Source organism: Carassius auratus, chromosome 32, assembly GCF_003368295.1.
Source record: "Carassius auratus strain Wakin chromosome 32, ASM336829v1, whole genome shotgun sequence".
Taxonomy (NCBI): domain Eukaryota; kingdom Metazoa; phylum Chordata; class Actinopteri; order Cypriniformes; family Cyprinidae; genus Carassius; species Carassius auratus.
In genome coordinates, this window is record NC_039274.1 from 6,238,446 (window position 1) to 6,265,432 (window position 26,987).

At 38.5% G+C, this 26,987-nt stretch overlaps 1 protein-coding gene across 7 annotated transcripts in view; it reads right to left on the reverse strand.

The window, feature by feature from the left end:
• Positions 1-73: 73 nt before the first annotated feature.
• LOC113051435 (CUGBP Elav-like family member 1) overlaps positions 74-26,987 on the reverse strand; it is a 37,698-nt gene continuing 10,784 nt past the window's right edge. The window contains exons 3-16 of one of the 7 annotated variants that reach the window (XM_026215186.1): positions 20,308-20,430; positions 16,285-16,472; positions 15,942-16,024; positions 15,596-15,644; positions 15,022-15,156; positions 14,455-14,534; positions 13,694-13,855; positions 9,753-9,810; positions 9,435-9,557; positions 7,705-7,821; positions 7,097-7,285; positions 5,469-5,612; positions 5,164-5,335; positions 74-1,922 (exon numbers count right to left, since the gene is read on the reverse strand). In XM_026215186.1, coding sequence (XP_026070971.1) covers positions 5,208-5,335; positions 5,469-5,612; positions 7,097-7,285; positions 7,705-7,821; positions 9,435-9,557; positions 9,753-9,810; positions 13,694-13,855; positions 14,455-14,534; positions 15,022-15,156; positions 15,596-15,644; positions 15,942-16,024; positions 16,285-16,472; positions 20,308-20,411 — 1,560 coding nt within the window. In that variant the 5' untranslated portion in view covers positions 20,412-20,430 and the 3' untranslated portion in view covers positions 74-1,922; positions 5,164-5,207. Of the gene's footprint in view, positions 1,923-5,163; positions 5,336-5,468; positions 5,613-7,096; positions 7,286-7,704; positions 7,822-9,386; positions 9,558-9,752; positions 9,823-13,693; positions 13,856-14,454; positions 14,535-15,021; positions 15,157-15,595; positions 15,645-15,941; positions 16,025-16,284; positions 16,473-19,075; positions 19,430-20,307; positions 20,431-26,987 lie in introns of those variants that run through there. The other 6 variants (XM_026215183.1, XM_026215185.1, XM_026215182.1 and 3 more) reach the window with 6 other exon arrangements.

Consider the following 26,987-nt stretch of genomic DNA (forward strand, 5'->3'; position numbering starts at 1 on the left):
TAAAACGGAAGCTTGATGTGCATTTCTGGCATCTTTAAATTCAGAAGAAAGAAAAATGAATTCAGACAATGTGTGTGAATGTTTTCAAACAGTTTAATCATACATAAACTAAAGATAAACTACCAATGACTGCTCCATGGGTGTCCGTTTTGCTATATTTCTGTGGCGTGAAAACCTTAACCAACCTTATACAACATATTTCAGACATTTAATCAATTCTGCACTCTACACTTCCAATGAAAATCACACAACTTAAGTGACAAAACAACTTAAAAAAAAAATCTTAACTCAGTTAAAGGCTGTTTTGTGGAGTTAATTTTTGTTTGTAATTTGGTTACTCTGTACAGGTTGATGTTTGGTCATGGTGTTACCGTCTACATGCTTCTACTTTACTGGGATTTACATTGTGAAACAGCTTATGTAGTAGAAAAGGCAAAATCTGTACAAATGTTAAATACAATCACTCTGTACCAGTAATGACAAACATCCCACAGGAAATGTTCTTTCAGAGTACATTTAAACTCACAAAACAGCAGCTTAAAATCTAAATAGAAAACAACCACCTCAACCCCCAATTAGATTAGTCTGTCAGAATACATCTTTAAACAGAAAGACTTCCAAATGTAGCTCTTCATTCATGGAGACATGCCTTGAAACTAAAGGCTAAGGGGGCGACGCTTCAGTTGAGCTCTACCAACCAGTCCAGAACTTCACAACTGATATAGAAGTCAGAATGGGGGTGAAAAAAATGCTTGCAAGCTCTGTAAAACAAACCAACTGTATGGTTGTAACATTTTCATTAACTGAACATCATCAAGAGCATGTGTGTTTGCTGTTGTAGGCACAATAAATTTATACCCAAGGACTCATTTGAAACATTTCAATTTTTATGACAATACAATGTTAAAACACACTTTAACCCATAACCTAAACACACATTGTATTGCATTTTAAATCTTAAACTTAACTATCAAAATGAGACCACATGTCATTGTAGAAGGAGCCATAAAAGCATGATGTAAAACATACTGTAAATGTAACCAACAGCAACATGCAAAACTTTTGGCACCACTTTATTAATCTTGACTTTTTGAAACAGAACTAGATCACATTTTGCTGAGGATTTCAGTGCACTTACAAAAAAAAAACATGCATGCTTAATATTTACCTGTGACAAGAAATTCAACTCTGCTCATTCTATGCATTATTTCAGACTAATCCTGATTTTCACACGATAAGGAAATGAAAAACATGTGCCTGTGTTGGCTCGACACACGAAGAAAAAGGCAATTCAAGTGTCTATTGTAATGTCACTCGGTTAATAGAAACTCCCAAAATTACATCATGCCAACTAACCTAACACAAAATTACAAAGTTTATCCTCCATTTCAGCAAAATGTGACGAAAACATCCTCTAAAAGTATTAGAACTAACAAGTGAGAGAAAGAGGGAAACACACCCACACTTGAACACACAAGTGATTCTATAAACTGAATGGCTGCTTTGAGAAGGAAAATAATGATAATCAAAAAGGAGTACAATTAGAAGCGTTAGGAAGACTGCTTAAACAATAAAAATCGATAAAGGAAAACTCTGAAAAATTAAAATTATAAGCTTCTGCAAAAATCTAGTGGTTATGTTTGAACGTTCTAGAAAAATAGACTCTTTGCTCAGAACAGTTTTCATGAAACTTTTTACACTTTTAGCAGTCTTTCTAACGCTCCCTATTGGCAGCACAAATGACAAATGAACATCACACAAAGAAACAAACAAAAGTAATCAATAAGCGTCAAAAGTTAACAAAAAGGTCAAGTGTGAAATTTCAAGCGTCAGAGAAGCGAAGAGGACAACGGACTGGACGATGAACTTTTGACGTCACATCGACATGCTAGGCAAACGATGACAAACGGGCACGAAGAAATCTAGAACAAAAAAAACGAATAACAAACCTAGGTTAAAGCACAACGGAAAAAAGGAGAAGGGGATGAAAAAGAAAATCATGAATGATTATTTTTTGCATGAGGAGGGGATTTCAAAGGTGCACACGTCATCTAAACACAAAACATCGAATGCAACACAGGAAACGATGAAGAAAAGTGGGAAGAAAAGAGGGAGAGAAGCACCATGCCAATAGTGAACAAAGGGAATAACATTAAACATCAACAACACCGAGAGACAACACAACCTGCCTACTACAGCTACCACAACACGGTCCTCAACAGGGACATTTCAATGTGCAATTTCTCACAACCACATCTCCATTTTAGACCAAGGGAAAGAGAGAGAAACCAAAAGAAAAATTGTGCTTCAATGTTTCAGCTCTTTCACTGAAAGTCCTTTTATTTTGTGCTTCAATTCTGAATTGTGTGGGACTGTGGAATAATGCATATTTGGAGCTGCTCATACTGGTTCTCAATCACAAAACACCCGTCATGGGGAACACAAATGGATACAATTTAGCTCCAGTGAACTCCGTGAAAGACAACAACATGATGGGACACAGAGCGAGGAACAGAGTATTCATCATTAAACATATACAGAATTTTAAGACTTGATGTGTTTGGCACATTAGTGGAACTACTCTGCATTTTTGAGTGCGCACAAATCCGCAGAACTTTGCACAAACGTCAGTCAATCTGCTCTGGATAAAAGGAACAAAACTAAAAAAAAAGAAATAAATAATAATAATTCTGCCTAACAAACAAAAATCCCTGCCTAGAATAAGTGTACACGAATCTTTGGATTGTTTAAAATGGTGATTTGAATGTCCTTCCCATTTTTCTTCCACTTAATGGTTTGTAATGCATGTATATCATGTGTTTGTCTGAACAGAGGCACAGATCAGCGACTGGGCGTTCCCTGCACTAGCATCTAAGCGCCTCACACCTGGGTTCAGTCTAAAGCGTCTCGAATGAGAGAGGCATATCTGCACAAGCCACACTCATCTCCTCACCTGGATTGAGATGCGTGTCTGTAGAGATTGTGAGGTTAACAAGAATTGGCTTATTTGCAATTAATCAGTGAAAATAAAAAGCACTGATAATAAATACAAAGTCGAACAGTGACGATAATAGTGAGGTAAATGTCAAAAGAGAAAATGCAATATACAATTTAAACTAATTGCAACTCCGAGCTCAAGTCATGTTGCGAGAGCATTAAATGATTTCTGATAATAGCACATTTCAGCTTTCATCACTATACATTTCAATGATGTACTTCAGAGATATTACACTGAGTATAAACTTTAGACTGAACCGTTGATTTGCTTCAGGATTAAAAAAAAAAAAAGAAAATTAAAAAATACTTGTGGTACAATTAATTGTTTTTGACTAAACAGAAGACTACAACTAGTGAAAAGGGCCACACATCCATCGTTTAAACAATCAGTGAATGTATCCACAAAACTTCACATTAAGATTCTACAAAAACACTGTTGAACTTTTGAGTAGATTTTTTTTTTTTAAACAACCGTTTTAATTCAGAGAAATGATTTAGGCAATATTATAAAACCTCTATAAAAATAGAAAAGGCATAATAGATAAGTAATATACACGATCTGGATATTGTTTTCTTCTCAGTTTCCATAAAAACAATATCTCGCCTCATGACCCTGCAGGACTCAGATTAGCATTAACATCGGTTTACAATTTGAGCACTTATTTACTGCCATGATCAACTAAAACAAGTGTCATGGAGTAACTCGGAAATACAAATTGTGATGAGGATTGCAGAACAAGTCTCAATAACACCAGGGTACAAGAGACCACCTGCAAACACCGAGATTAAATACTTATTGAACACTTGCCACAAACGATAGGAAATTTAAGTTGAAATTATTCTGACAATTAAGTGGCCATGAATTCAGCAATTGTAAACCTCCCTCCTTCTGTTCTTGGCAGTATCGTCTCTCTTCTCCAGAATGCAAATATTGCTAAAAGCTTCAATGCCAACCTCTTGAACCGAGGCGGAGGATAATGTATCAAACGAGCATCAAAAGAAAAAAAAAAAAAAAACGTGTTGTAGATTGTGTCTTTGCTCAAAAAGTCTATACAAACGCAGTTTTAAAACCATACACGCTAGCATGTGATTCTCCAGCAATTTCCAAAGAATATAAATCTTGGGTCAAAAAGAGGTTTTGTTTTTCTTTGAGGCTTCGTGAAAGGATTCGTGAACTGAAATGAAGCACTCTTTCATACATATACTTTAGGTATGTTCGTGGACCAGGCGAGTCGAATAATGGGCGAGAAGTTTTGGTCTGACAGAACGGTGAGAATGTCCTGAGCGTAGGTGTAGCATCTCCTGCAAACTACCAATACTGAATGATTATTAACCGCCATCTACGTGTGATTATAATACCCCTTTGCTTAGTGTGTGTCTTTTTAGAATGTAAAAATATGAATGTAAATAAAAACAGACAAAGCATCAACATTACTGTTGTCAGCCGAGCCCTCCGACAGAATACATAAAACAGACTTTGAAGCAATGTTACATCACCCTCATTGTGAAGACACATATACATTAAAATTAAATAAATAAATTAGTGAAATAAATACATGAGTTAAATAAAAAGGCATCCATGAAAACGGAGTCTAGTGGAGTGCAGCCTGACCTTCCAGAAAAAAAAAAAAAATCAGGTGACTGATTGATTATCTTTTGCACCGATGCAGCAAGCCTCCTTCATTTTCTAGAAAGGCAGCATTGTAGGAGGCATCAGCATTACACTGTCCGAATGTACTACAAGAGTCTAGTGTAAACACAGGAGGACATCTACAGGGACCAGACCGTGATGATTAACAGTCGACGTGACCGAAAGCAGTCACACAGGCTGGCTTTCATTGTGCAACATCCTTCGATTCAAGATTTATACACAGCAAACTTGTAATATGGCACAAAAGAAATAAATACAATTAATAATAAATAAAATAAAAAAGATTTAAGGGAAAATAAAAGATCAACAAAACAATTAGATATATTTATATATGAGAAAAAAAAAAAAAGATTTTCTCCTTGGAACAAATTCTTAATTTGCATGTTGTCTTTGTTTTGAAGGTTAAGAGAGAAGATATGTAGGACAGGCCAGAGAAGTAAAAGAGGGATTAGGAAAGGCGGGTGTTAAGGGTGGGTGGGGTCATTCTTAACTTTCCAACGTCACACTCCACTTACCAGAAAAACATTTTCAAACCAAGTCCATTTGAGAGTAAATTGACTCAGTATGGCTTGCTGTCATTTTTGGATCGTTTAAGTTGCACCTTCAGCCGCTTCATCCCAATCTGAAAACCGTTCATTGACTGAATGGCTGCCTGGGACGAAACTGGATTGTCGTAACTAACAAAGCCTAAAAAAAAAGACAAGAAAAAAAAAAAGCTCAGGCTCACCTTACAGAATATACATCCAAGTCTTGTATCTGGTTTCAGAATTCAAAAATCAAGACAACTAGCACAATGTTTCTGAAGCAGGGCTCAACTCACCAAAACACTTGCTAAGGTTGGTCTGTTTGTCAATAAAGACCTTGGCAGAGATAACATTGCCGAAAGGCATAAACATCTGCAGCAAATCCTGGTCACCGAACTCTTGTGGCAGATGGTAGATGAACAAGTTTGCTCCTTCAGGGCCTTTAGAAAGAGAGAGAAGAGAGAAAGAAACAAAAAGATAACTTTTGACTCTAGAAGCTTAGAACAACCTTTTTATGTTAATGAAGCTTCAACACTTATTCTCCTTGCCTAGTTAAAAGAACATTCTATGTTAAATACCACTCAAGCAAGCTGCTGATTACCACTGAAAATAATAAAAGATATCCTCAAGTTGAATGAAGTCATGTACGTTAAACTATCAAACTGGAGGCTTTGTAACTCATCAAAACCTCACACAGATCAAAACCAGTGTGGCCTTGCTGAAAAGATGATGTTGTGGAAAGAGGGCTTTCAGGATGTAGAATGATGAATTTTCATTTCATTAGATTTTGTTTTTGGACAAAAATCTAAGAAAATATTTCACTTTTTTTTTTACGTTCAGCAGAGACAGCTCTTAAAGAAATAGCAGCCAAAACAACCTACTAACAGCTGCTGCGATGTTTATTAAGTAAAAGGACAGAAAAAAAGGGAGATTTTTTTTTATATAGCTTTAAGGATTCATCTAGATTTAATATAGAATTTAGTATTTGATGACTTAAATATCTTTTTTTTATATTTCTGTGTGAGGGCACAGGTAAATATGATATTTATCATAATGGGTTTATGATGTAAGGATCGTTAAATAGAAGTTATTTTTATTTTCTTATAAATGTTAAAATTGATAACTCAAATAAATGTTGAACAGCTATAGTCAATGGTTAAATACTGTGGGGGGAGGGGAAATTTCCCAGAGAAATCTCTCTCTCTATATTATGTTAAGTTTTGTTATGTGTATATATATATATCTGGGATCATATAGTCAACATATAGTCTTTATGTTGTTTGTACATTCATTGAATTGTGAAATGACTGCAGTATAAAAGTATATTTAAAAACTTTAATGTTAGGTGGGAGAAATTTGAATAGTTGATTTTTTTTTTTAATCGACTGACAGCACTAATATTTGTATAATTCTATTTAAAACGTTTCTGAGCTTTCTATTCAACAAAATACTGAAAAAAATATGTTTTCCACAAAAATATAAACCTTTGTTTTAAACGCTGACAATAACAACTGGTAATAGAAAACAGCAGCATAGAAGAGCATGCCACAGATGCTCCCGACAGGCTTGGAGTTGTATTTATCACAGAATACTCATGAAATTAATTGGCAAAGAGCTGCTGAATGGATCTCCACTTTTAAACAAACCAAAATGTAGAAACATGGGCATTGTGGAGAGTGATAATGATCTCTTACCCGCGCTCTGATTGGGACTTGCTGTTGCAGCATATTTAAAACAAGAATGAATCCTTAAGATAGTGATCATAAGAGCCAAGTCTACACACACACACACACACACTGAAAAACATCATGGGCCAACACATGCCCTAAGAGCTGACCCTACTGGCATAAACTAGCAGTTTTATCTTACACAGAGGCTGGCAATGCCCAAATCAATAAAGCTGCTCAAAGCTGATTAGACTCACCTTCCCTCTGGCTGCCAGCGGCACTAACGTTCTGCTGGGACAGTAAACTCTGACTGTAGAGGCTTGGCAGAGCGGCAGCGGCATATTGCTGGATCCCAGAATAGGCTGCCTGCGTCAGAGCCTCCATAGCACTCCCTGAGCCGTTCGAGAGACCCCCGCTGCCCAGACCACCATTCAGAGCAGCCATACCTGCGCACACAGAAACACAGCTCAGCATTCAGACACACACGGGGGAGGACACATAAAACCACTGATAGATACAAACCACATTCACAGACGGAGACACAGCAGAAACAGAAACGAGGTAAAGAAAGTTAAAAAACAATCAAGGAATGGCACATAGATCCCATTTAACATCCATTGGTCATTGGTCACATGTGGTCAGTGCTAAACAATGGTGTGAATGAATGTGGTCCAAAATGTGCATTCAGAAGTATCGCAAAACACATACGATCACATCACACTGGGTACTGTAATGCAAAAACTTGACTCAGCTGACCACTTGTGATCATATCACCAGAGATGGATTTCAATAACAGGTGTAAACAGGATCTTTAAAAACCATCTGACCTCATACAAATTCCAAAATAAAAAGCTTGCTTTCTTACTTGCTAGGGAGCTCATGTTGAGACCTGCTCCAGCGCCCGCAGCAAGAGACTGAAGAGCACCTAAAGACGCCATGGGGTTCACAGAAGAACTAGAACTGGAGGTGGGAGAGGAACCCGCTGTGTAGAGGAGAGAAAACAACAACCAGGCTCTGACATTACTAAGCCATCACACCTCTTACCAATTCAGGTTTCACATGCTCTCTTTACACAGAAATGTAAAGCAAACGAGACTGAGGAGAAACAGCAGACAGCAATGTCAGTGATCAAATCACAAAAGACAGCTCTTTGAAGCAACTGATGGGAATTGTCAAGAGTCGAAAAAAAAAATAGTTACTCAGTTGTTACGGTTTGGTGTAACTGGCAACTTTTTTTTTTTTTTTTTTTACTACAAGGTTCAATTAGTTTAAGGGACAGTTCACCAAAAATATATGCTATGCCTTTATCCTATGCTGGAACACCACTTTCTAGTGAACATGTGTACGAGAGATTACAGTTCATAAAGTTTTAAATATGGATATTTTTTTTACACTAACATCACTTCAGAAGGCATTTATTAACCACCCAGAGCTGTGTGGAGCACTTTTTATGATGGATGGATGAACTTTTTTGGGCTTCAAAATCTCAACCACAATTCAATGCCATTCTAAAGCTTGGAAGAGTGAGGACATTTTTAACATAACTCCAATTGTGTCTGAAAGAAGAATGTCATATACACATAGAATGGACTGAGGGTGAGTAAATCGTGGGGTAATTAAAATTTTTGGGTGAACTGTCCCTTTAACATCAACTGTCATGAACTAACATTGAACACATATATAGCATTTATTAATTTTAATTCATACATATGCCACTATATCTTTAATAAAGCATAAACTAAAATTAGTTCAAGTATTGTGAATTAACATTAAATTAATAAAAGCTACACTATGTAACTTTGGCCCTTTTTGGCACTGATGGCTTCTGCCTCGTGGTACACTACACTAACCACACCAAAACACCACACAAGAAACATTTTTTTGGAAAAAAAAATTTCTTAATTATTTGTAGCAAAAAATTTAAAAGTTTTTCCCTTGCGTCTTAAAAAAAATTTCATGTATACACGACAACGTTTTCAAAACGATTTGCGTTTAAACATCCGCAAAAACTGCCAAAAAGCCTGTATTATGTATGCCTTTTAATCGACACATAATGCGCATGTCTACATAGCTAACATGTACTATGCACGCGCATAACATCACAAAAGATTCACATTTTGGGTGTTTACATGGTAACGATAATAGTGGCGTTTTCAAAATCGTCCACTTTGAAAACCGTTTTCAAAAATATGTTGTCGTGTAAACAAACAAGCAAAACACAAGTTTCCAGTTTTTGGCTGAAAATGTCATGTAAATGACCCCTTTGTCTTAATGTTTAATGAATATGGCCTCTGAACTTCTTTCTTACTACCTCACTATTTAAATAATAAATGTCAATTCTTTAATTTTGTAGCTTTAATAAATTATATTCAATTAAAAAAAAGGTTAAGAAATTCTTAATTGTTAATTCATAATATCTAATGTGTTTGTCCTTTATTGTAAAGTGACATTTACTATTGACCCAAAACCTTACAAACAGCAATTATATTTAACAGGCTGATAAGAAACAAAGTTAAGGAGAGGAGGAGATTAAAAAGTGGGACCAACCCTTGTAGGCGTCCCAGGCAGATTGAGCAGGCTGTCCGGAGGGCATACCTGAGCTGGTGAGGACGCTGAGAGGGGAGCTGGAGGTGGTCAGAGCACTGCTACCTGTGGGAGTGGCCTGTGTAGCACTCGCTGCTGCCGCTAATGCAGCCAGATTCTGCATGGCATTCAGACCTGCCGCAGATAGCAGACCTTCCATATCAATACTGCACAACACTACACATCATGGCAACATTCACACCCACAACCTCCAGGCAGTCTCAACCGATTTTATGGGCATGCGATATAATGGAGGTTTAAAAGTGGCTAACTTACAGCCGCCATTCTCTCTAACTGGTCTGAGTAGAGCAGAGCACACCAAACTCTCACCTGACATTGGATGGAGATTGTTGAGCGCATTTCCAGAGGATGCAGACTGTTGTAGAAGCTGCAAATAAAGCTAGACATTACATCAAAACAGAGAACAGAGAGTCAGGACTGCATCCAGGACTGTGATGGAGAGAGGAGAGGAGGAGAGAGGAGGAGAGGGGAGAGGAAAGGAGGAGAGGAGATGGGGGAAAGAGGAGGAGAGGAGAAGGGAGGGGAGGAGATGGGGGAAAGAGGAGAAGAGGAGGAGAGAGGAGAAGAGAAGGGACGGAGGAAAGGAGGGGAAAGGAGGAGAGGAGAAGGGGGAAAGAGGAGAAGAGGAAGAGAGAGGAGAAGAGAAGGGAGGGGAGGAAAGGAGAGAGGAAAGGAGGAAAGAGGAGAGGAGAAAGGAGGAGAAAGGAGGAGAGAGGAGGAGAGGAGAAATGAGGTGAGAGGAGAGAGGAAAGGAGGAGAGAGGAGAGGTGAGAAGAGGAGGGGTGAGGGGAGGGGTGAGGAGAGGAGGAGAGGAGAGAGGAGGGGTGAGGAGAGGAGAGGAGAAAGGAGGAGGAGAGGAGAGGAGAAAGGAGGAGGGGAGGGGGAGAGGAGGGGTGAGCGGAGGGGTGAGGAGAGTAGGAGAGGAGGGGTGAGGGGAGGGGTGAGGGGAGGGGTGAGGGGAGGGGTGAGGAGAGGAGAGAGGAGGAGAGAGGAGGAGAGGAAAAATGAGGGGAGAGGAGAGAGGTGGAGAGGAGGAGAGGTGAGAAGAGGAGGAGAGGAGAGAGGAGGGGTGAGGAGAGTAGGAGAGGAGAGAGGAGGGGTGAGGAAAGGAGGAGGAGAGAGAAGAGGAGAGGAGAGAGGAGAGGAGAGGAGAGGAGAGGAGGAGGAGGAGGATAGGAGAGGAGGAGGAGGAGGATAGGAGAGGAGGAGGAGGAGGATAGGAGAGGAGGAGGAAAGAGGAGGAGAGGAGGGGTGAGGAGAGGAGAGGAGGAGGAGAGAGAAGAGGAGAGGTGAGGAGAGGAGAGAGGAGGGGTGAGGAGAGGAAGAGGAGGAGAGAGAAGAGGAGAGAGGAGATAGGTGGAGAGGAGAGAGGAGGGGTGAGGAGAGGATAGAGGAGAGGTGAGAGCAGGAGGGGTGAGGAGAGGAGGAGGAGAGAGAAGAGGAGAGGAGAGAGGAGGAGAGGAGGAGGAGAGAGAAGAGGAGAGGTGAGGAGAGGAGAGAGGAGGGGTGAGGAGAGGAAGAGGAGGAGAGAAGAGGAGAGAGGAGATAGGTGGATAGGAGAGAGGAGGGGTGAGGAGAGGATAGAGGAGAGGTGAGAGCAGGAGGGGTGAGGAGAGGAGGAGGAGAGAGAAGAGGAGAGGAGAGAGGAGGAGAGGAGGAGGAGAGAGAAGAGGAGAGGAGAGAGGAGGAGAGGAGAGAGGAGGGGTAAGGAGAGGAGGAGGAGAGACAAGAGGAGAGGAGAGAGGAGGGGTGAGGAGAGGAGGAGGAGAGACAAGAGGAGAGGAGAGAGGAGGAGAGAGGAGGGGTGAGGAGAGGAGAGGAGGAGAGAGGAGATAGGTGGAGAGGAGAGGAGAAAAGAGAAGGAGAGAGGAGGGGTGAGGAGAGGATAGAGGAGGAGAGGAGAAGAGTAGAGAGGAGAGGAGAGAGATGGAGTGGACAAGGCAACAAGGCAAAATTAAAACAAGCAGGAGCACACGTGGAGACAGAAACAAAGAGTAGTGAAATGTGGACATCGAAGGAGTATAAAAAAATTAGAAGGGGACTAAGAAGAATTAGAAGGGAAAAGGAAGATAGAAGTAGTTTTCACAGCAAACCCATGGAGCAGCACTAACACATTCAAACAGGGCAACACATCTATGCTGACCCACATGAGGAAAAACAGCAACTACAGTTTTAGGAGTGACCAATCATAAACAATCAAGAAGGATTTTGAGAAGCCAAATTATGCAGCTAAATAATAGCCAAACACAGATCTGTAGCCCATGTGCTCAAACAAAGCAGAAAATCACAGCAACATTTTAAAGGCGAATTAGACTGATTAAAAGTCTCTAATGGAATCTAATGTAATCCCTACAGATGCAAGTAATAATTCATTACAGTCTGGATAAAGCAAACTACATTTTAGATGGAGCTAGGGGTGTTGCAATATAGTTGTATTAAAGATAACAGTGGTATTTAAAAATACTGATATCACGCTAATACTACACTTCATGATAATCTTGTATATAATCCAGTGCCAGTATCTGATTGATACTCTAACGTAGAAGGTGGCGGTGTTGCATACTGGTTTTAACATCATAAAAAAGGGTAAAAAAGCTACTGACGCTGTACAAAATCATGATGGAGGAATGACAGGTGAAAGCAGACACTCCATCCATGACTGCATCTTTTCTGTACAGTTACGGTTAAAAACTCTCTTCACCTACACCTCCCTACTTTTGAGTGCAATCCACTGGCTTAAAAAAAAAAATTGATGAATTTGACTGAAAGCGTAATTTTTTTCCTTTTTCAAAATTACTACAGATATCACAATAATAGGGGTGTAACAATATATCAATCACACGGTTCGGTTCATATCACCGTTTTGGAGCCATGGTTCAGATCGGATCGCTGTGGGAGTTTTAATTTAATAATAATAATAATAATAATAATAATAATAATAATAATAATAATAATAATAGCTCTGTTAGTTCATGTTAATTAATGCATTAACAAATGAGACTTTGAAAAGTGTTGCTTTGTAAAGGGTTTCCAAAAAAATCTATTCCCTTAGAAAAATTTTAATTAAATAATCCATAAACCATGCAAGTCAGACACTGGAAAACATTACTTAGGCTACATACATGTAATAGACTCTCTGTTGAGAGCTGTTTGAGAGGCAACTGTGCACACTGAAGACCTTCTCTCAGAAAGTGTGCCAGTATTTTATCGGTTAAAATAGCATGAATTCTAAAATTGGCATGACTTAAATTGCAAGTGAAAATGCTGTCAACTGTCCGTAGTTTTATATTGCAACCTGCAGCTCGCTTGCAGTGCAAACTTCACATGGATATTATGGATGTGAGGCCATTTGTACATTTTGAGAAAGTGGGATAAGATGCAGTACCACTCCATACCACTCACTCAGTTTGTAAAAAAAATTCTGACAAAGTTTTAAAATGACTGAGCTGCTCTGATAATCTGTTTGGATTTCCCGCTTTATAATTGCAAAACCTCCGGGAGCATGTAGACTTATGCACAATGCCTGCAATCCCACAGCAAAACACTGCAAATAAACTATGCATATGACAGTCCCAGTCATGGTTATTAATATTCTGCACTGTTGTTTGGGCTGCTTTTGTGGTGCAACTCAACCAAATGCATCTTATATGAGATAAACAATATATACACACAAAATATTGCAATTTACAATTCCACAAAAGGCTGTGAGCGGCTGCACAAGCGAACTTGACTGTGCTAGACATGAAGACATGGCTCTGTGGATGCATTCTTTCCATAAAAACACGGCACTTTCTTTTACATTTGTGGTCTCATTATAATTTTATATAGCCTATATGACAGATTTGTTCTGCACACTGCCCTTAATGGCACCTTCCTTTACAAAGTGATTCAAGCAATTCAAAACCATCATGGCTGTATGTGTTTAAAGTGTCTCGGCAGGGGGCGGGTTAGGCCAAGAGAGCCCCACGGTACGTACCGTAGTTGGTGTATCCTGTTTTTTTGGTTCAGTTTGAATATTGTTACACCCCTAGATAATAATATTGTTACCGTGAATTCTTTTGGTCATGACAATTGAAGTAAGATTCTAATATTGTGACAGCCCTAGATGGAGCAAAGACCAGCACTCATGTACTTAACATGATTTAAAGCAAGTGCTTTACGCAGTTTACATAGGTATGTAGTCTTCAATATTGGAGTGGTTTCTATGTGCATAGACCTCAGATGCAACAGGATCTAGCCTGTGTACTCACTGCAAGGTACTGTGGCCCAAGTGAGTTCAGTCCTGTAAGGTTTCCCCACATAGAGGCAGCATTGAGCTGTTGCATCTGTTGCTGCAGCTGCTGGGCGATACGTTTCTGTTCTTTATCCTTCTGAGTGTCGGCAAACTTCACCACGATGGGAGAAGAACAGCCCTACAGGACACATGCAAACAAATTGAAATGCAGCACAGAATTTGATTTTGAAAAAATAAATGAAAGGGGCCAAAACAGGCAAGGATCAGAAAACGGCAAGTTTTCACCGATATGTATACTCTGACTTATATAGCAGCGTCTCAGCCTTTCATAATATACTACCATTCAAAAGTTTGTGGCAAGTATGATTATTTTGTTTCAAAAGAAATTAATACTTTCGATCAATTTATAAAAAAACTTCTGTTTCAAATAAATGCTGTTCTTTTAAACTTTCTATTCAATGAATCCTGAAGAAAAAAAATCTATCAGGGTTTCCCAAAAATACTTAGCAGTACACCCGTTTTTAAAATCTTACAATGTTAAGTTTTTTTTACTGTATTTTTCACCTTAATAAATGCAGAATTGGTGAACATGAGACTTCTTTCAAAAAAATTACAAAAAATCTTACCGATACTACTTTTGAATGGTAGTGCAATGTCTATACAAGAAATATAGAAACAATACTTTGCTGTATACTATGCACTGAGGCATAGGCATTTATAATTTCTCAGACACAGGAATATCAAGCAGAAATGCACAAATGCAGTGCATGCGTTTACCTCCATGGTCTGTGACTGGTGCATGGATTTGATGGCAGACTGGGCCATCTGTCTCGCTGTGAATGTGACGAAGGCACAGCCTGCGGAACACAGAGATTACAAGTATGAAAGCAGAACACAAAAGGACACCAGATAGATGACAGGTAAATGACAGCTAGAAACTAAGAGAATAAAATTACCAAACAAATTATTAAATCAACCACGCATATATTTTCAATTTGTTGCATGCAGTAATGGTTATATAACATGTGATATCAGCCGCCGTGTTGAGTCTGGGATGAATGAAGGCATTTATATTTGAGCCGACAGGAGTCAATCGAGTCTCATTTTACTCTGATGGGGTGTGTGTCTGCAACTATTAGTTACGCAAAACACTGCCGTAGAGAGTGAGCAGAGTGAGTGGTGAAAATGTACATGTTTATTAGCTAAATTCATTTAATGCACTTGAAGTCAACACATTCAGAGTACTGCCTCTATTGACGTATTTGTGTTTATCATACCCAATCATGTGTGTGTGATCTGCTTTGGCTGGTGGTAGTGAAGTTATGAATGTGTTTGAGTGCTCACCACGGCTGAGTCCGTCGGGGCCTCTCAGTATGCGGCTCTCCTCAATTTGACCGTATGGAGAAAACATGAGCCTTACGTCATTCTCATTGCACTTCTTTGAAATCATTCCAATAAACAGCTTTCTATCTTCTATCGCTGAAACACAAGGGAAAAATAAAAATGTTATGGCAGCACAGCCTCTGCGCAGCTGTTTGACAGTCACTGTGGAAGAATAAGATTGTAATGTTGTAGAAGAATGTTCAACAAAGGCTGCATTTGATAAATACAGTAAAACAGTAATATTGTGGAACTACAAGTTAAAATATATTTTCTATTTTAATATGTATTAAAATGCACTTTAATCATGTGATTACTAGGCTGAATTTTTGGCAGCCATTACTCCAGATCTCAGTTATCAGTTGATCCTTCAGAAATCAATCGAATATGTGGTTTTCTGTCTTTTTTTTTTTTTTTGCAGAAACAGATATTTGAAAATAAGCCATGATTTGGAAATCTTTGTATCATAATCGTATCCTTGCTGCAAAAATAAAACTAAATAAATTTTAAGGATTTATGGTAAATTAAAGTTACTCACCGTTGTTTTTCTCACTGTCTGCAGGCTTCATCTGTATGGGATGATGCATCTGTACACACACAGAGAAAGAGAGAGAGAGAGAGAGAGAGAGAGAGAGAGAGAGAGAGAGAGAGAGATTTGACTTAACACTGACATTTTTCAGCCACCATAAGAAATCAGCTGTTTAAAAAAAGCTTTAACAGTTCCACTGGGTGTACTGAAAAAGCTTTTATAAAAGCACGCCAATATGTGTAGATTGTATGCATTTTTAAAAGCAATAAATGGTAAAGGCCAGACCATCTGACAACACACAAGAGGATTATTGGCTGACTGATATAATAAAAGAAAAAATAGATCCTTTTCTCACCCCTGGAAGAATCTTCATGTTGTGAAGGGCATTTTGTGCTTCTAATGCAGATTTACGGGTGTAATATGTTACAAAACAACAACCTGCAAATGCAATAAAAGGCCGGTGAACCAAGTCCAAGATGAAAACATTTCCAATGAAGACAATGTTATTAATGAACCCGGTTCCAAATCCTAGTGAGTAGCATTTTAAGAAACCACTGGCACGTTTCTAAGGTAAGAAGTATTTCTTTGCATATATGTGTGTGCTATCTGCTCACTAGGTTTTGGAACAGTTTGTAGAAGTCTTGAGAGAGACCGACACAGAACATGTCTCAATCTGCAGTGTACGGACCGTCAAGTACCTTTACTCTGTGGGGGGTTCTGACTCCTGTCCCGAAGAACATTGATTTCATAAACTGCACCATAGGGCTCAAACAGCTCACGCAGCTGATCCTCTGACCACGTCCGAGGGATCTGACCCACAAACATCTTTATAGCATCAATGTCAGGCTGGTCTGGGTGGTCCAGAGACCCATTCATCTTCTTGGTTCTACAAAAAGAAAAAGAAAAACCTGTTTAACGAGTCTTAAGGACACAACCCACAATCTCTCCAGTCAACTTGAGAAGTCTTGCAGCATGCAGCCATCTCTAAAAGACTAAAACAGCTTGCTTCATTTACTAGCATAGCACCAGTGTTAGACTGACACAGTATATTGCTCAGGCTGATGAATCTGATAATGTTTGTTTTTGAGCCTGCGCTTGTCTTTGACAGAAAACCGTTTCCACTTGGTCAGCTTTGCCAATAGATACTGCATTTTCTGTTCTCAGGATGAGATGAGTAAATAAGTAGTCATGCAAAATAAGTATTCATTTCAACAACTGTGTACATCTTATTTGCCATGACAAAATAACTGTAAATGCTGGTGCAATTTATCTGAATAAAATAGTGAATGTTTCAGAACAGTTGTACAGACTGTGTAGAAGTATAAAATTGTTATTTTATAAAAATAAAAATAAAAATTAATAAAGTTCCTGCTGCCTCGTGCGATCCAATTTTGCAATGTGGAACTAAGCCATTTTCTGTAAATGTGGGAGATTTGTGATTCATTAACCACCATAGGTCAATAATTAGAAAAATAACAGCGCAGTAAACAAAAAAACTGCCTGTGCTACAAATAAGTGCATTTATAATGATGACAGTACATTAAAATATTCGACCAGTTTGCATTATCAAGCAGCATAACGATTCATTTCAAGCAGCTAAAAATAACTGGAAGCCTATGACACCAAAAGCCGCACACATTCAAATTACAAATGACCTCATCCGCTCTAATCTTAAAAAGAAGATGGATACTGGCAACTAGCAGTGCAAGCTAGAAGAAAAAAAGGTGCTAAAGCATTCAATGCATGGTCAATTCTTCAGCCACTATATGAAGCTCAAAACAGAAGAGTGAAATCCATGCTCAAACATCTATCAACAGTCAGAAATGGGTTTCTCAGGTCGTGAACAAGATTTTCTGTGGTGAGAAATAACTGAAAATGTTCATTAACTAATAGTTTACAACTAACTGAATTTAAAGATGTGATGAAACAGAAGTAACAACAGATCTTTTTCTTCTGTATTATGTCACACAACTGAGTAACAACACAACTGTAATGGATTATGAAGAAGAGAAAAAAATATATATCACAATATGATCTATAATGCATTTAGAAAATAGATGGGGAGGATTTAAAATCAACTTCAATCAATAAACCAAAACAATTAAGAATAAAGAGACTGATGAAAATTACACACACACACAGACACACATATATATATGTGTGTGTGTGTGTGTGTGTGTGTGTGTGTGTGTGTGTGTGTATGTATATGCTTGACAGTGGAGTGTGAGGGCGAGCAGTGATGGACGTCACTGACAGGCCTGAAGCACTGCTTCCTCACTCTCTTTAGCAGCTGCTGATCAGTGGAGTGACAGACCACTTTAAGATAAACACAGCATTGTGCTGCTGACAAAGAGCAGCATTAGCCAGCAGCTAAAAGCCAGATTAATGGTGTTTATCGATGCGAGGACAGCAGAGCTAATAAATCCTTCTACTCTGTCGATTTTCCAGCAACCAGAACTTGTTCAGACAAGCAGATAACACAGATTCTCCAGAAGATCATTCAATCGGGAGCCAGAGGATCATTGGGTGTTCATTGGGACAAAACCATTTTAGGATTGGAAATGATTTTTCTTGTGAACTGACCAGTTACTGACTACAGTGAAGAAGCCATTACACATCAGACACAATTTTGCAGCACACTGGAAAAAGAATGGAAGAGCATCTAACATCTAAGAGATGAGACATCTTTCCCATTGCTGCAAATTAACATGAATACCATATGAACGCTGCCTTCAATATGAAGCCTATTTAATAGCAACAATTAACTGTTTTCTGCATTCCTTGCACAATAATCAACATACAAACAGAACATAGAAGACAATTTGCCATGGCAGAGTCAGCAGTTTCCTGCCCCGTTCGTTCCTGGTTAAATTGTTCCCTTTGAGGTTGTGAAACCTCACACAAACAACGCTTAAGGCTTTAATAGAACAAAACACTGGAACACATTATTGTGAAACGGCCAAGAATTAATGCTTACATTTCATATGTAAACCTATAAATAATATATAATAATAACAGACAGGGGACAGCCACTCAAAATCATCAAGCAACAAATGAAAACTAGGGATTCACCTTTTCTAAATTGTAAAAAAAAAAAAGGAAAAAAAAAAAGTGAGAAATATTTCTAAGACCACACCAAAAAAGCATTTACAACCCTTAAATCATTTAAACCATTCTACTCTTCACATTTTAAGAAAAGACACTTCCATTAGTTTATGCAGCAGTACAACGTCTAAATGTCATTCTCATCCTGTAGTATTGTCACTTCAGGCCTCTAATGGGCATTAGCTTTCACCTCCTTTTACAATCACTGCTCAGCTCTGAATAAAAAGCAATCAACCCAGTTAATCACTCATAAGATTTAACAAACCACATAGATTAATACAATTAAAAAATTCAGAATATTCCACCTTAACACAGTGAGAATTTAAGGTATTAGTGCATAACCCAAATCAAATTACACCAAGCTAAACTCAAGTCTGTACTCACACGGAGTTGGAACTCAAACTGCAATGATCCACCATCATCTCCGGCAGAAAATCCAGTTTAAAGGAAGCCATTTTCTTCAGCACTTCACAAGTCAGTAAGTCTCAAATGAACGCTGACGGAATCCACAAGAGCAGACTTTCTCACACTTTAAACACTAAAACAGCCACAGCGACTATCCGTCAAGTACGTCTCTCTCAAGGTTCAGTCGTAAGTGACATGGACACAGCTGGGTCATTGAGGCTGATCAGACCCCACAAAACTCAGATCGGCATGGAGCAAAGAGAGACAACGATGAGGCTCGGGACTGTGCTGGATGACAAACACAGGCCGTAGCTCTGGTCACTGGGCTGGGACTGAGGATTAGGATGGGCCCAACAGGCCACTAAAAGCTGCACCCCTGCTCCCACAAAGGAAAGTGCTGATGGAGGGGGACTTTTTTGTGAGTTTTTCTCTTAGCAAAGCAGAACTGAGTGCAGTGTCAGATAAATAAAGTGTCAGATCGATGCTGATAAGCGTGAGTGAGCGGCAGGAATGAATGGGGACGGCCAGCTCTCTGGTAATCCCTGAGCTGAAGCACCGCCAGGACACAATCAGGTCCCAGCAGCGGGCCATGAACAGCACACTATTCCAGCATAGAGGGGTGACGGAAGGGAGGGAGGAAAAAGCTGCTTAGGGTCATGCGACATGGGTCGTGTTATAAGCTTGCAGTCAAAGGCGACAAACAAAACAAGCCACAGACAGGCTGAGGTCCACTATTTGGCTTTGTTTAGCACAAAAACACCATTATATGTAACAACATAACAAATAGCATTCTAACAACACATTCAGTAATCGCTAAATAAACATATCCAATTTGCTGATTCATTCCGAAGGTAATGCATATAAATCATATATACAGCAATATATTAAAGAACACACTTCGAAAAGAGAAACTAATGTAGCAGCGATTAATCAGAATATAATCTTTTATTACGTTTTTAATGGTTTGTCAGACATTCAAACAGGCCATGACATCATTGCTAGCCATGCAGTGACATCTGGTGGGCTATGGGCATGGTTACTATTTAGAAAAAGGAGAAATGAAAAATGAAGAGCTATTTTTTTATTTTTTCTCATTCCAGCTTCAAAAAGAAGCTGCTTGAAAGATTGGTTTCTCACGCAGGGTAAACTTGCAGAAGGAGGTTATCCTCACACCCCTGGGGTGAAAAGACATGAAGTGTATGTGTTCTTACCCGCCAAGGGCAGGTACTTCCACAGCAGGAAGGGAAAGCTCGCATTGAGGTTGCCCGTGCTGCGCTGTGGTCAGGTACAGGGCTTCAGCGTCGAGGCTATCCATCCAGTGCCTTTGTCAAACGCTACAGAAACACACCAAACATTACAGGACACACACATCAGACACACACAGGTAAACACATACTGGAAAGGGAAAAACAACAAGACAGAATAGATAGCATGCAAACTGCATGTCACAAAACTGCATGCACACAGAAAACACGTATGTAGGAGAATAAGATGGCACTTCCTGGATGATCCGAACATAATCATGTGAACGACAGACTATTATCTGAGAAGAAGCTGTTCTTAGTTACACTGGAGGAAATCAGTTTGTTGAGGCTCAAATGCAAATATTTCTCATATCGAAAAGAAATAAAAAAAACTTGTCTAGATATTCAAACAGCTAGAAGCTCGTTAAACATTGTTTTATTTAGGTTAAGCCCAAAGTATACATACCAGTTTACTTTTAACAAAGAGAGTTAGTCAACAGAGGGTGTATCACGGTTGCAAAATGCTGTCAAATACTCTTACTCTGTAAAATATAAAGTCTTACATACCCACTGTATAGAGAAAAAAAAACTTCACATATCAGATCTGTGGACAAAGAAACTATAATTGATACAGCAGTAACGTAATATTAGTGTTTAGAGTACACACATTCTGTACCGCTTCGCAAAATATAAACATGAACACCATACGGGACCAAAATAGGATCTCAGTTACAAAAGGGACAAAAACAACCTGACAGCCTATTTGGTGCTACATTTAAGCTACTTCAAATATACATTTTTAAATGAAGGTGTACATAATCTGTACATTTAACATGTGTAAAAGTAAAAATTTCCCTTAATATAACCGCAATACTAAGAGGGTTTTAAATGAAGCGACAGAATTAAACTTAAAACAGATACTTTAACATTAACTTAAGGGTGGGTGATCTGAAGATTTTATATTGTGATCGATCTTGAAGACGTCAACAATCTACTTTTCAAGTGCATCGTTGAGATCGTGATCTTTTAGGTCTTCGAAAATATTTTAAACTACAGCAGTGATTGCCTACTAGATGCGTTACTGTAATTAACCTGTTAACTGTCACTCATATTTTTGAACATAGACTTGAAAGTGCATGATCCAAACCTTTATTTTATAATTCATAACTGAAAACTTTTTGTAACATGATTTTGATGTACCATTTTCATTGTAATGCAATGTTTGAATTTAAAATGGGTTTCAAAGGATGAATTTTGAGATCAATTTTGAGATCAAGTTTAAGTGATATATAATTTCTGATGATTTCTAAAGTGTGAGAGAAAAAGGCAACAAAAGCCCTATTCGGACGGGACTAGTTTTACAGGGGGTCGTTAGAGAAATCTGCGTTTCACAGACGTACTTAGTGATTTTAATCCCGTCCGAATCTGCCACGTCTGTGTTTTTCTCACACAACCTCTGTGATAATTCCAGTACAAATTACCTACCGTTTTTCGGCAAACTCAGTGATCCTCTGAGAAAACTAATCCCGTCCGAATGCGAATGTTTGTGATTGCCGGTGATATTTTATTTCACAACGCGGTTCCTTGTGTGTTTTGGCCAACGTGAATTACCGTAGATGCTCTTACCGCGCGGATGTTTGATATATTTGCTTAGCGGCAAATAAATAATAATAAAAAAATAATACAAATAATAAAATCAAGAGCAAGATCGCGTAAACTGTTAATACTGGCTATTGTAATATCAGCATCAGGTAAGATTACTCACGTTCATTTATGTACTCAGTTACATAATGTTTTAATTACATTTAATAAAAAAAGGAAAACAAGTTAAACTAAAGGAACCACACATTAACATGGTTTTGCTATACTAGCCATTTAGTATTTATTGTGTAATAATACTTAGGCAATCATTCTGAATGAATTAAATGCAAGCATACAGAGCGCGTGATCTCTGTGACGCCCAGATGCACAAATCAGACCCTCCCACCTCTGTAATAAACACGGAGATACTAGTCCCGTCCGAATTGGTACATGAAAATCACAGACATCAGGTGGTAAGAATCGAAACTCAAACGTAGTTTGGAAAACTAGTCCCGTCCGAATAGTGCTAAAGACGACTTTGACAAAGGTCAGAACTCCTGTTATGATGTAGGTTTTTGGGGTGCACTCTTGCCATAAATTAATCTATTACTATTCTTACATCATTTTTAACAAAAAAGATTGGTAAAATATCTATTTAGGAAGGAGTCTTCGACCTTTCCAATGATATATAGTTGGTCATGATTAGATTAGGATTTAATTGTAATATAGTGGAGTAAACAATCAGAAGCAAATGTCAGAAGGACAAGCAGAGGTGAGGCTGCCTCTCAGCGGATACATGATCACTGAGCTGAATATATGGTGGTTAAACCCAAACAATGCTGCGTGGACTCAACCAATCAGTTTAGTGCTCAAAAGTTCCCCAAAAGTTCTAGAACTTTGAAAAAGTTGAACCTCACCAGCTGGGACTTTCCGAGGGGCATTTATTTTATTTATTTTTTTTACCAGAACTTAATTTAGTTACTGGTTCCTGCGGTGGAAACACACCGAGTACTGGCCCAAAGTCCCTAGTTCCTGGGTAAAGTTCCTGCGCTGGAAACACCTGGCATCCCAGGACTTTATTTGTGCTTGACGTTTTTTTTTTTATTTACTAACAGGCCGAACAGTTCTAAGGACTGTCATGTACAGTTACAGTTGTATTTCCAAGTGAGCCGGGTATGACACGGCACGATTACAAATTGTTCTCATCCCGGAATTCTCTGCAGTGCTGTTAGAGTGCGTGACATCACCATTCTGGTACCTGGCTACTGGTTTCTCCATAGCTGGCTAAGCGGAAGCACGCTATTTGATCAAACAGCCAAGTAAGTTGAACAGCTACATTATGTTCAATATAAAAAAAGAAAATTTCGAAGACAGATTGGTCTGAGGAGGAAACATTTGCGCTTATGGACATTATACCAGTCGTCGCCTGTTTATTTTATTTTTAACGTCAAGAGTTGTGTCTTTTACTTCGTTAAATAAAATATCAGATAAAAAAAAAAAAAAAAAGAAGAGGAGTGCCAAAAACAGAAATATCTGATCATCGTCCTTATCACTTGTTTATATTACACAACAACTGGTAAATGAAACCACCACAGTGGAAAATGAAACCGTATTGATGCTGACTGGCCCGGAATGAAACCGGTTCGGCCCAATAGTGGAAAAGCGGCTTATGAATTGCTCATGAGTAAACATCCTGATTCAATTCATCTCAGAAGAGAAGGCAAAAATGCCGAAGACCTCAGCTGTGTGGGAGCACTTTAAATTGCTTGAGGACAACAGAAAGTCAGCGTGCCAGATATGCGAACTGAAACTGGCCTCCCACAACAGCACATCAAGTTTGAAAAAGTTCTCCAAGTAGTATGCTTCTAGTATATTCCTGGTAAAAAAAAAAAACAAGCTGCTTTTTTCCTTCATGTTAGTCAGTAATTTTACACATGATAAAAATGTGCACTTAATTGACTTAATTACTTGAAATTAAAGCTTGATACCGGAAAAGTTACACTACTTCTAAACTACAGTACAGCTCCCAAACTACAACTAGTAGCACGGTTATATACTCTCCCACACTGTTAGGGCCCTAAAAATACATGTCTAATAAATTAAAATCATGAAACTTAAACAATTAAACATCAATTTATTAAAAGTTTAAATGTTTAGTTTTCTCTCACTTTGTTTTCTTGTTACCAAATTCTCAGTTTTAGCATGTCTAATTATTTGAATAAATAAAACCAACTTATTAAAATGTATTCTTACAATTGCCTTATGAACGTGTGTGTGTGTGTGTGTGTGTGTGATTACATTTTTCTGGTTATCAAATGAAGGCATAAAATATATCATAAAAAATCATTAATTTAGTGCATCTTTAAATGAATGAAAATGAAACTATTTTTTGGCAAACAAAGAGGATTTACTATTAAAATTGAAACAAGAAACAAAATTGTGTGATTATACCCTTTTAGTTTAGTGGTAACATTCTACTGTTTAACCTGTTAAATAGATCCCTCTTAATGGGACTATGAACTAACTTGAAATTGCAATAGTTCCTGACTTCAGTGTGCTACACAAACAATTTGGGTGTCTTTGGAAAGAAGACCCTTTAGGGCCATTTCATAGTCAACGCATCTGTACGCATACGCGTCCCCGAGACTACGCATCGTTACGCTTCGGCCGCCATTATGCGTCGGTGCGTAGCCAAATGTGTCGTCCTAGTTTTTGATATGCGACGCGCCGATTCACGCAATACTATGCGTTGTCGGTGGGGGCGACATTGCAAGTATTGTACATTAATTCAAGTATGTTGTGTTTACAGAAGAAGAAGGTTTGAATACAATGGCGGGCGAAGGGGAAAAATTATGTGAACTTATACGTATTCATCCACATTTATACGATAGTTCATCAGCAACAGAATACACTCATCTTCAGTTGCCATTGTGATCTGAATATCACGCGACCCGATTCTACTAATATCACCCGACTCTACTACCCCCTCTTGCGTGAGCGGTGTATTGTATACACGCATCACCCGTCACGCTTGCGTTTACTGTTTAGACTATGAAAGGGAACGCATTGCTCGCGTCGCTTGCTCGCGTTTCTCGCGTTGACTATGAAACGGCCCTTAGGCTTTGCTGTCCATCAGTTGATAATGCTCAAAAAGATAAAAGTTATAAACACTGAAGTGCCTTAAAATATATATATATTTAATTATTTCATATAAAATTACAAGAAATCAGTCCGGGAGCAATCCAGAAAAGTAATGGGTTGAAAGTCACATGTCTCATGAGTTTCTATTTCAAATCTACAGAAGAAGATTTTTCTAAGACTACGTCTATATATATATTTTACTAGATATTACAAAATTATTGTGCAACTGTGATTTTATAGAGTATCTTTTGCTGTTGAACTATTCACTAACAGTGTTGGGTATAGTTACTTTGGAAAGTAGTTAGTTAGGTTACAACGTTACCATCAATTAAAAGTAATCAGTTATGATACAGCGTTACCTATTCATAAAAGTAACGCGTTAGAGTACTCATGCGTTACCAAAAATTAAAAGCAGTTCGCATTCGCAGCAGCTCACACATGACAGACACAGCCCCCGGCCCCTTTAAATGCACCTAGAAGTTGTGACTCCCGACAATGAATAACGTCAGTCATCCGACTAAATTAACACTGCAGGATAACAATAACAGGAAAGACAGTCAGCAATCGGCTATTCCACATGGCGTTTTATTTATTTATTATCACAGAACATATTATTAATCAAAATTCGCACCTACCCAGCCTGGGTAGCTACTGTATATTATGAGCACCACAAGATAACTCCTGATTTTTCTTTAACTTTAAATAATGCAGTTATCAAAGTACAAGTATGCTTACTTGTAAACACAACCTTAAACAGGCTTGCAGATTTAAATCCATTTAGAAATGATGAACAACCAGCCAGCCAATGATCTAACAGAAATTAACAGCTGCCTGTCAAACAAAAATGATAACAAACCGAATTAAATCCTTCACTGCCACACAGGCAAATGACAAATCGCTTAATAGCCGAACTAATTATTATTAAAGTGTCACTCACAGTCACAAGCCTAAATTCGCTTTAACACAGTCCTCTTACATTTACTCTTCAAAGTAGTGATTAAAACGTAGCGTTAAATTTGAGGTAGAATTTTTGGCGGTCGACAGAAGCTTTTCACCAAAGCAAAGTGTGCATTTTACCGTTATGTTCTTTTCTTTTTCGTTGACAAATTGAAAATAATGTGCGTACTTCCATAAACCAAAAGCTGTCCTCTCTGCTATCTTGCCGGGAGTTCGAAAAAAAAAAAAACCCACACACACAGGGTCAGGCGCAGGGCACAGACGCATCACAGCCATTGACTTTACGATCACAGAGCTTCGGCTCCGCTGATACTGTACATCCGCAGGTGGCACAGTAGACCTAGGACTACTGTCTGACAAAAAGCAGGCTGCAGTCGGGATTTTCCTTTCCTTAAAATAACGGATTACTTTTTTTAAAAAAATAACGAAGTTACTGATTACTTACGCACGAAACTAACGCGTTAAGTTACACATTTCAGGAAAAAAGTAATTAGAGTACTCTAACGCGTTACTTTGTAACGCGTTACCCACAACACTGTTCACTAACCTGGTTTATAATAGTATTTTGTCAGATTAAGATTGAATAGTTTTTAATTTGTTATTTTTCATAAAAATTAAGTTGCCTATATGGAGAAGATTGTGTTTAACACACAAAAGAGTGATGATCAGGTCAACACAGAAGTCCAGATCTTGTACATTAATTTAGCTGGTATCGGAGTGGATCAGTATCAGCAGTTACTCTGAATTTTCAGTATCAGATCAGAAAAAATGGTATCGATGCATCCCTAGTATTTATTGGCTGCGGTCTCTTTAAGACCAAATGCATGGACCTAATACTGACACACATCCGGTTTCTTTCTCACCTGTTTTTTGTTCAATTAAGACATAACTGACTGTGTTTACTAGAATACTTGCCAGCTTTGGTATTTTAACACAACTTTGTGTGTATGCTATAGAGGAATCATGCA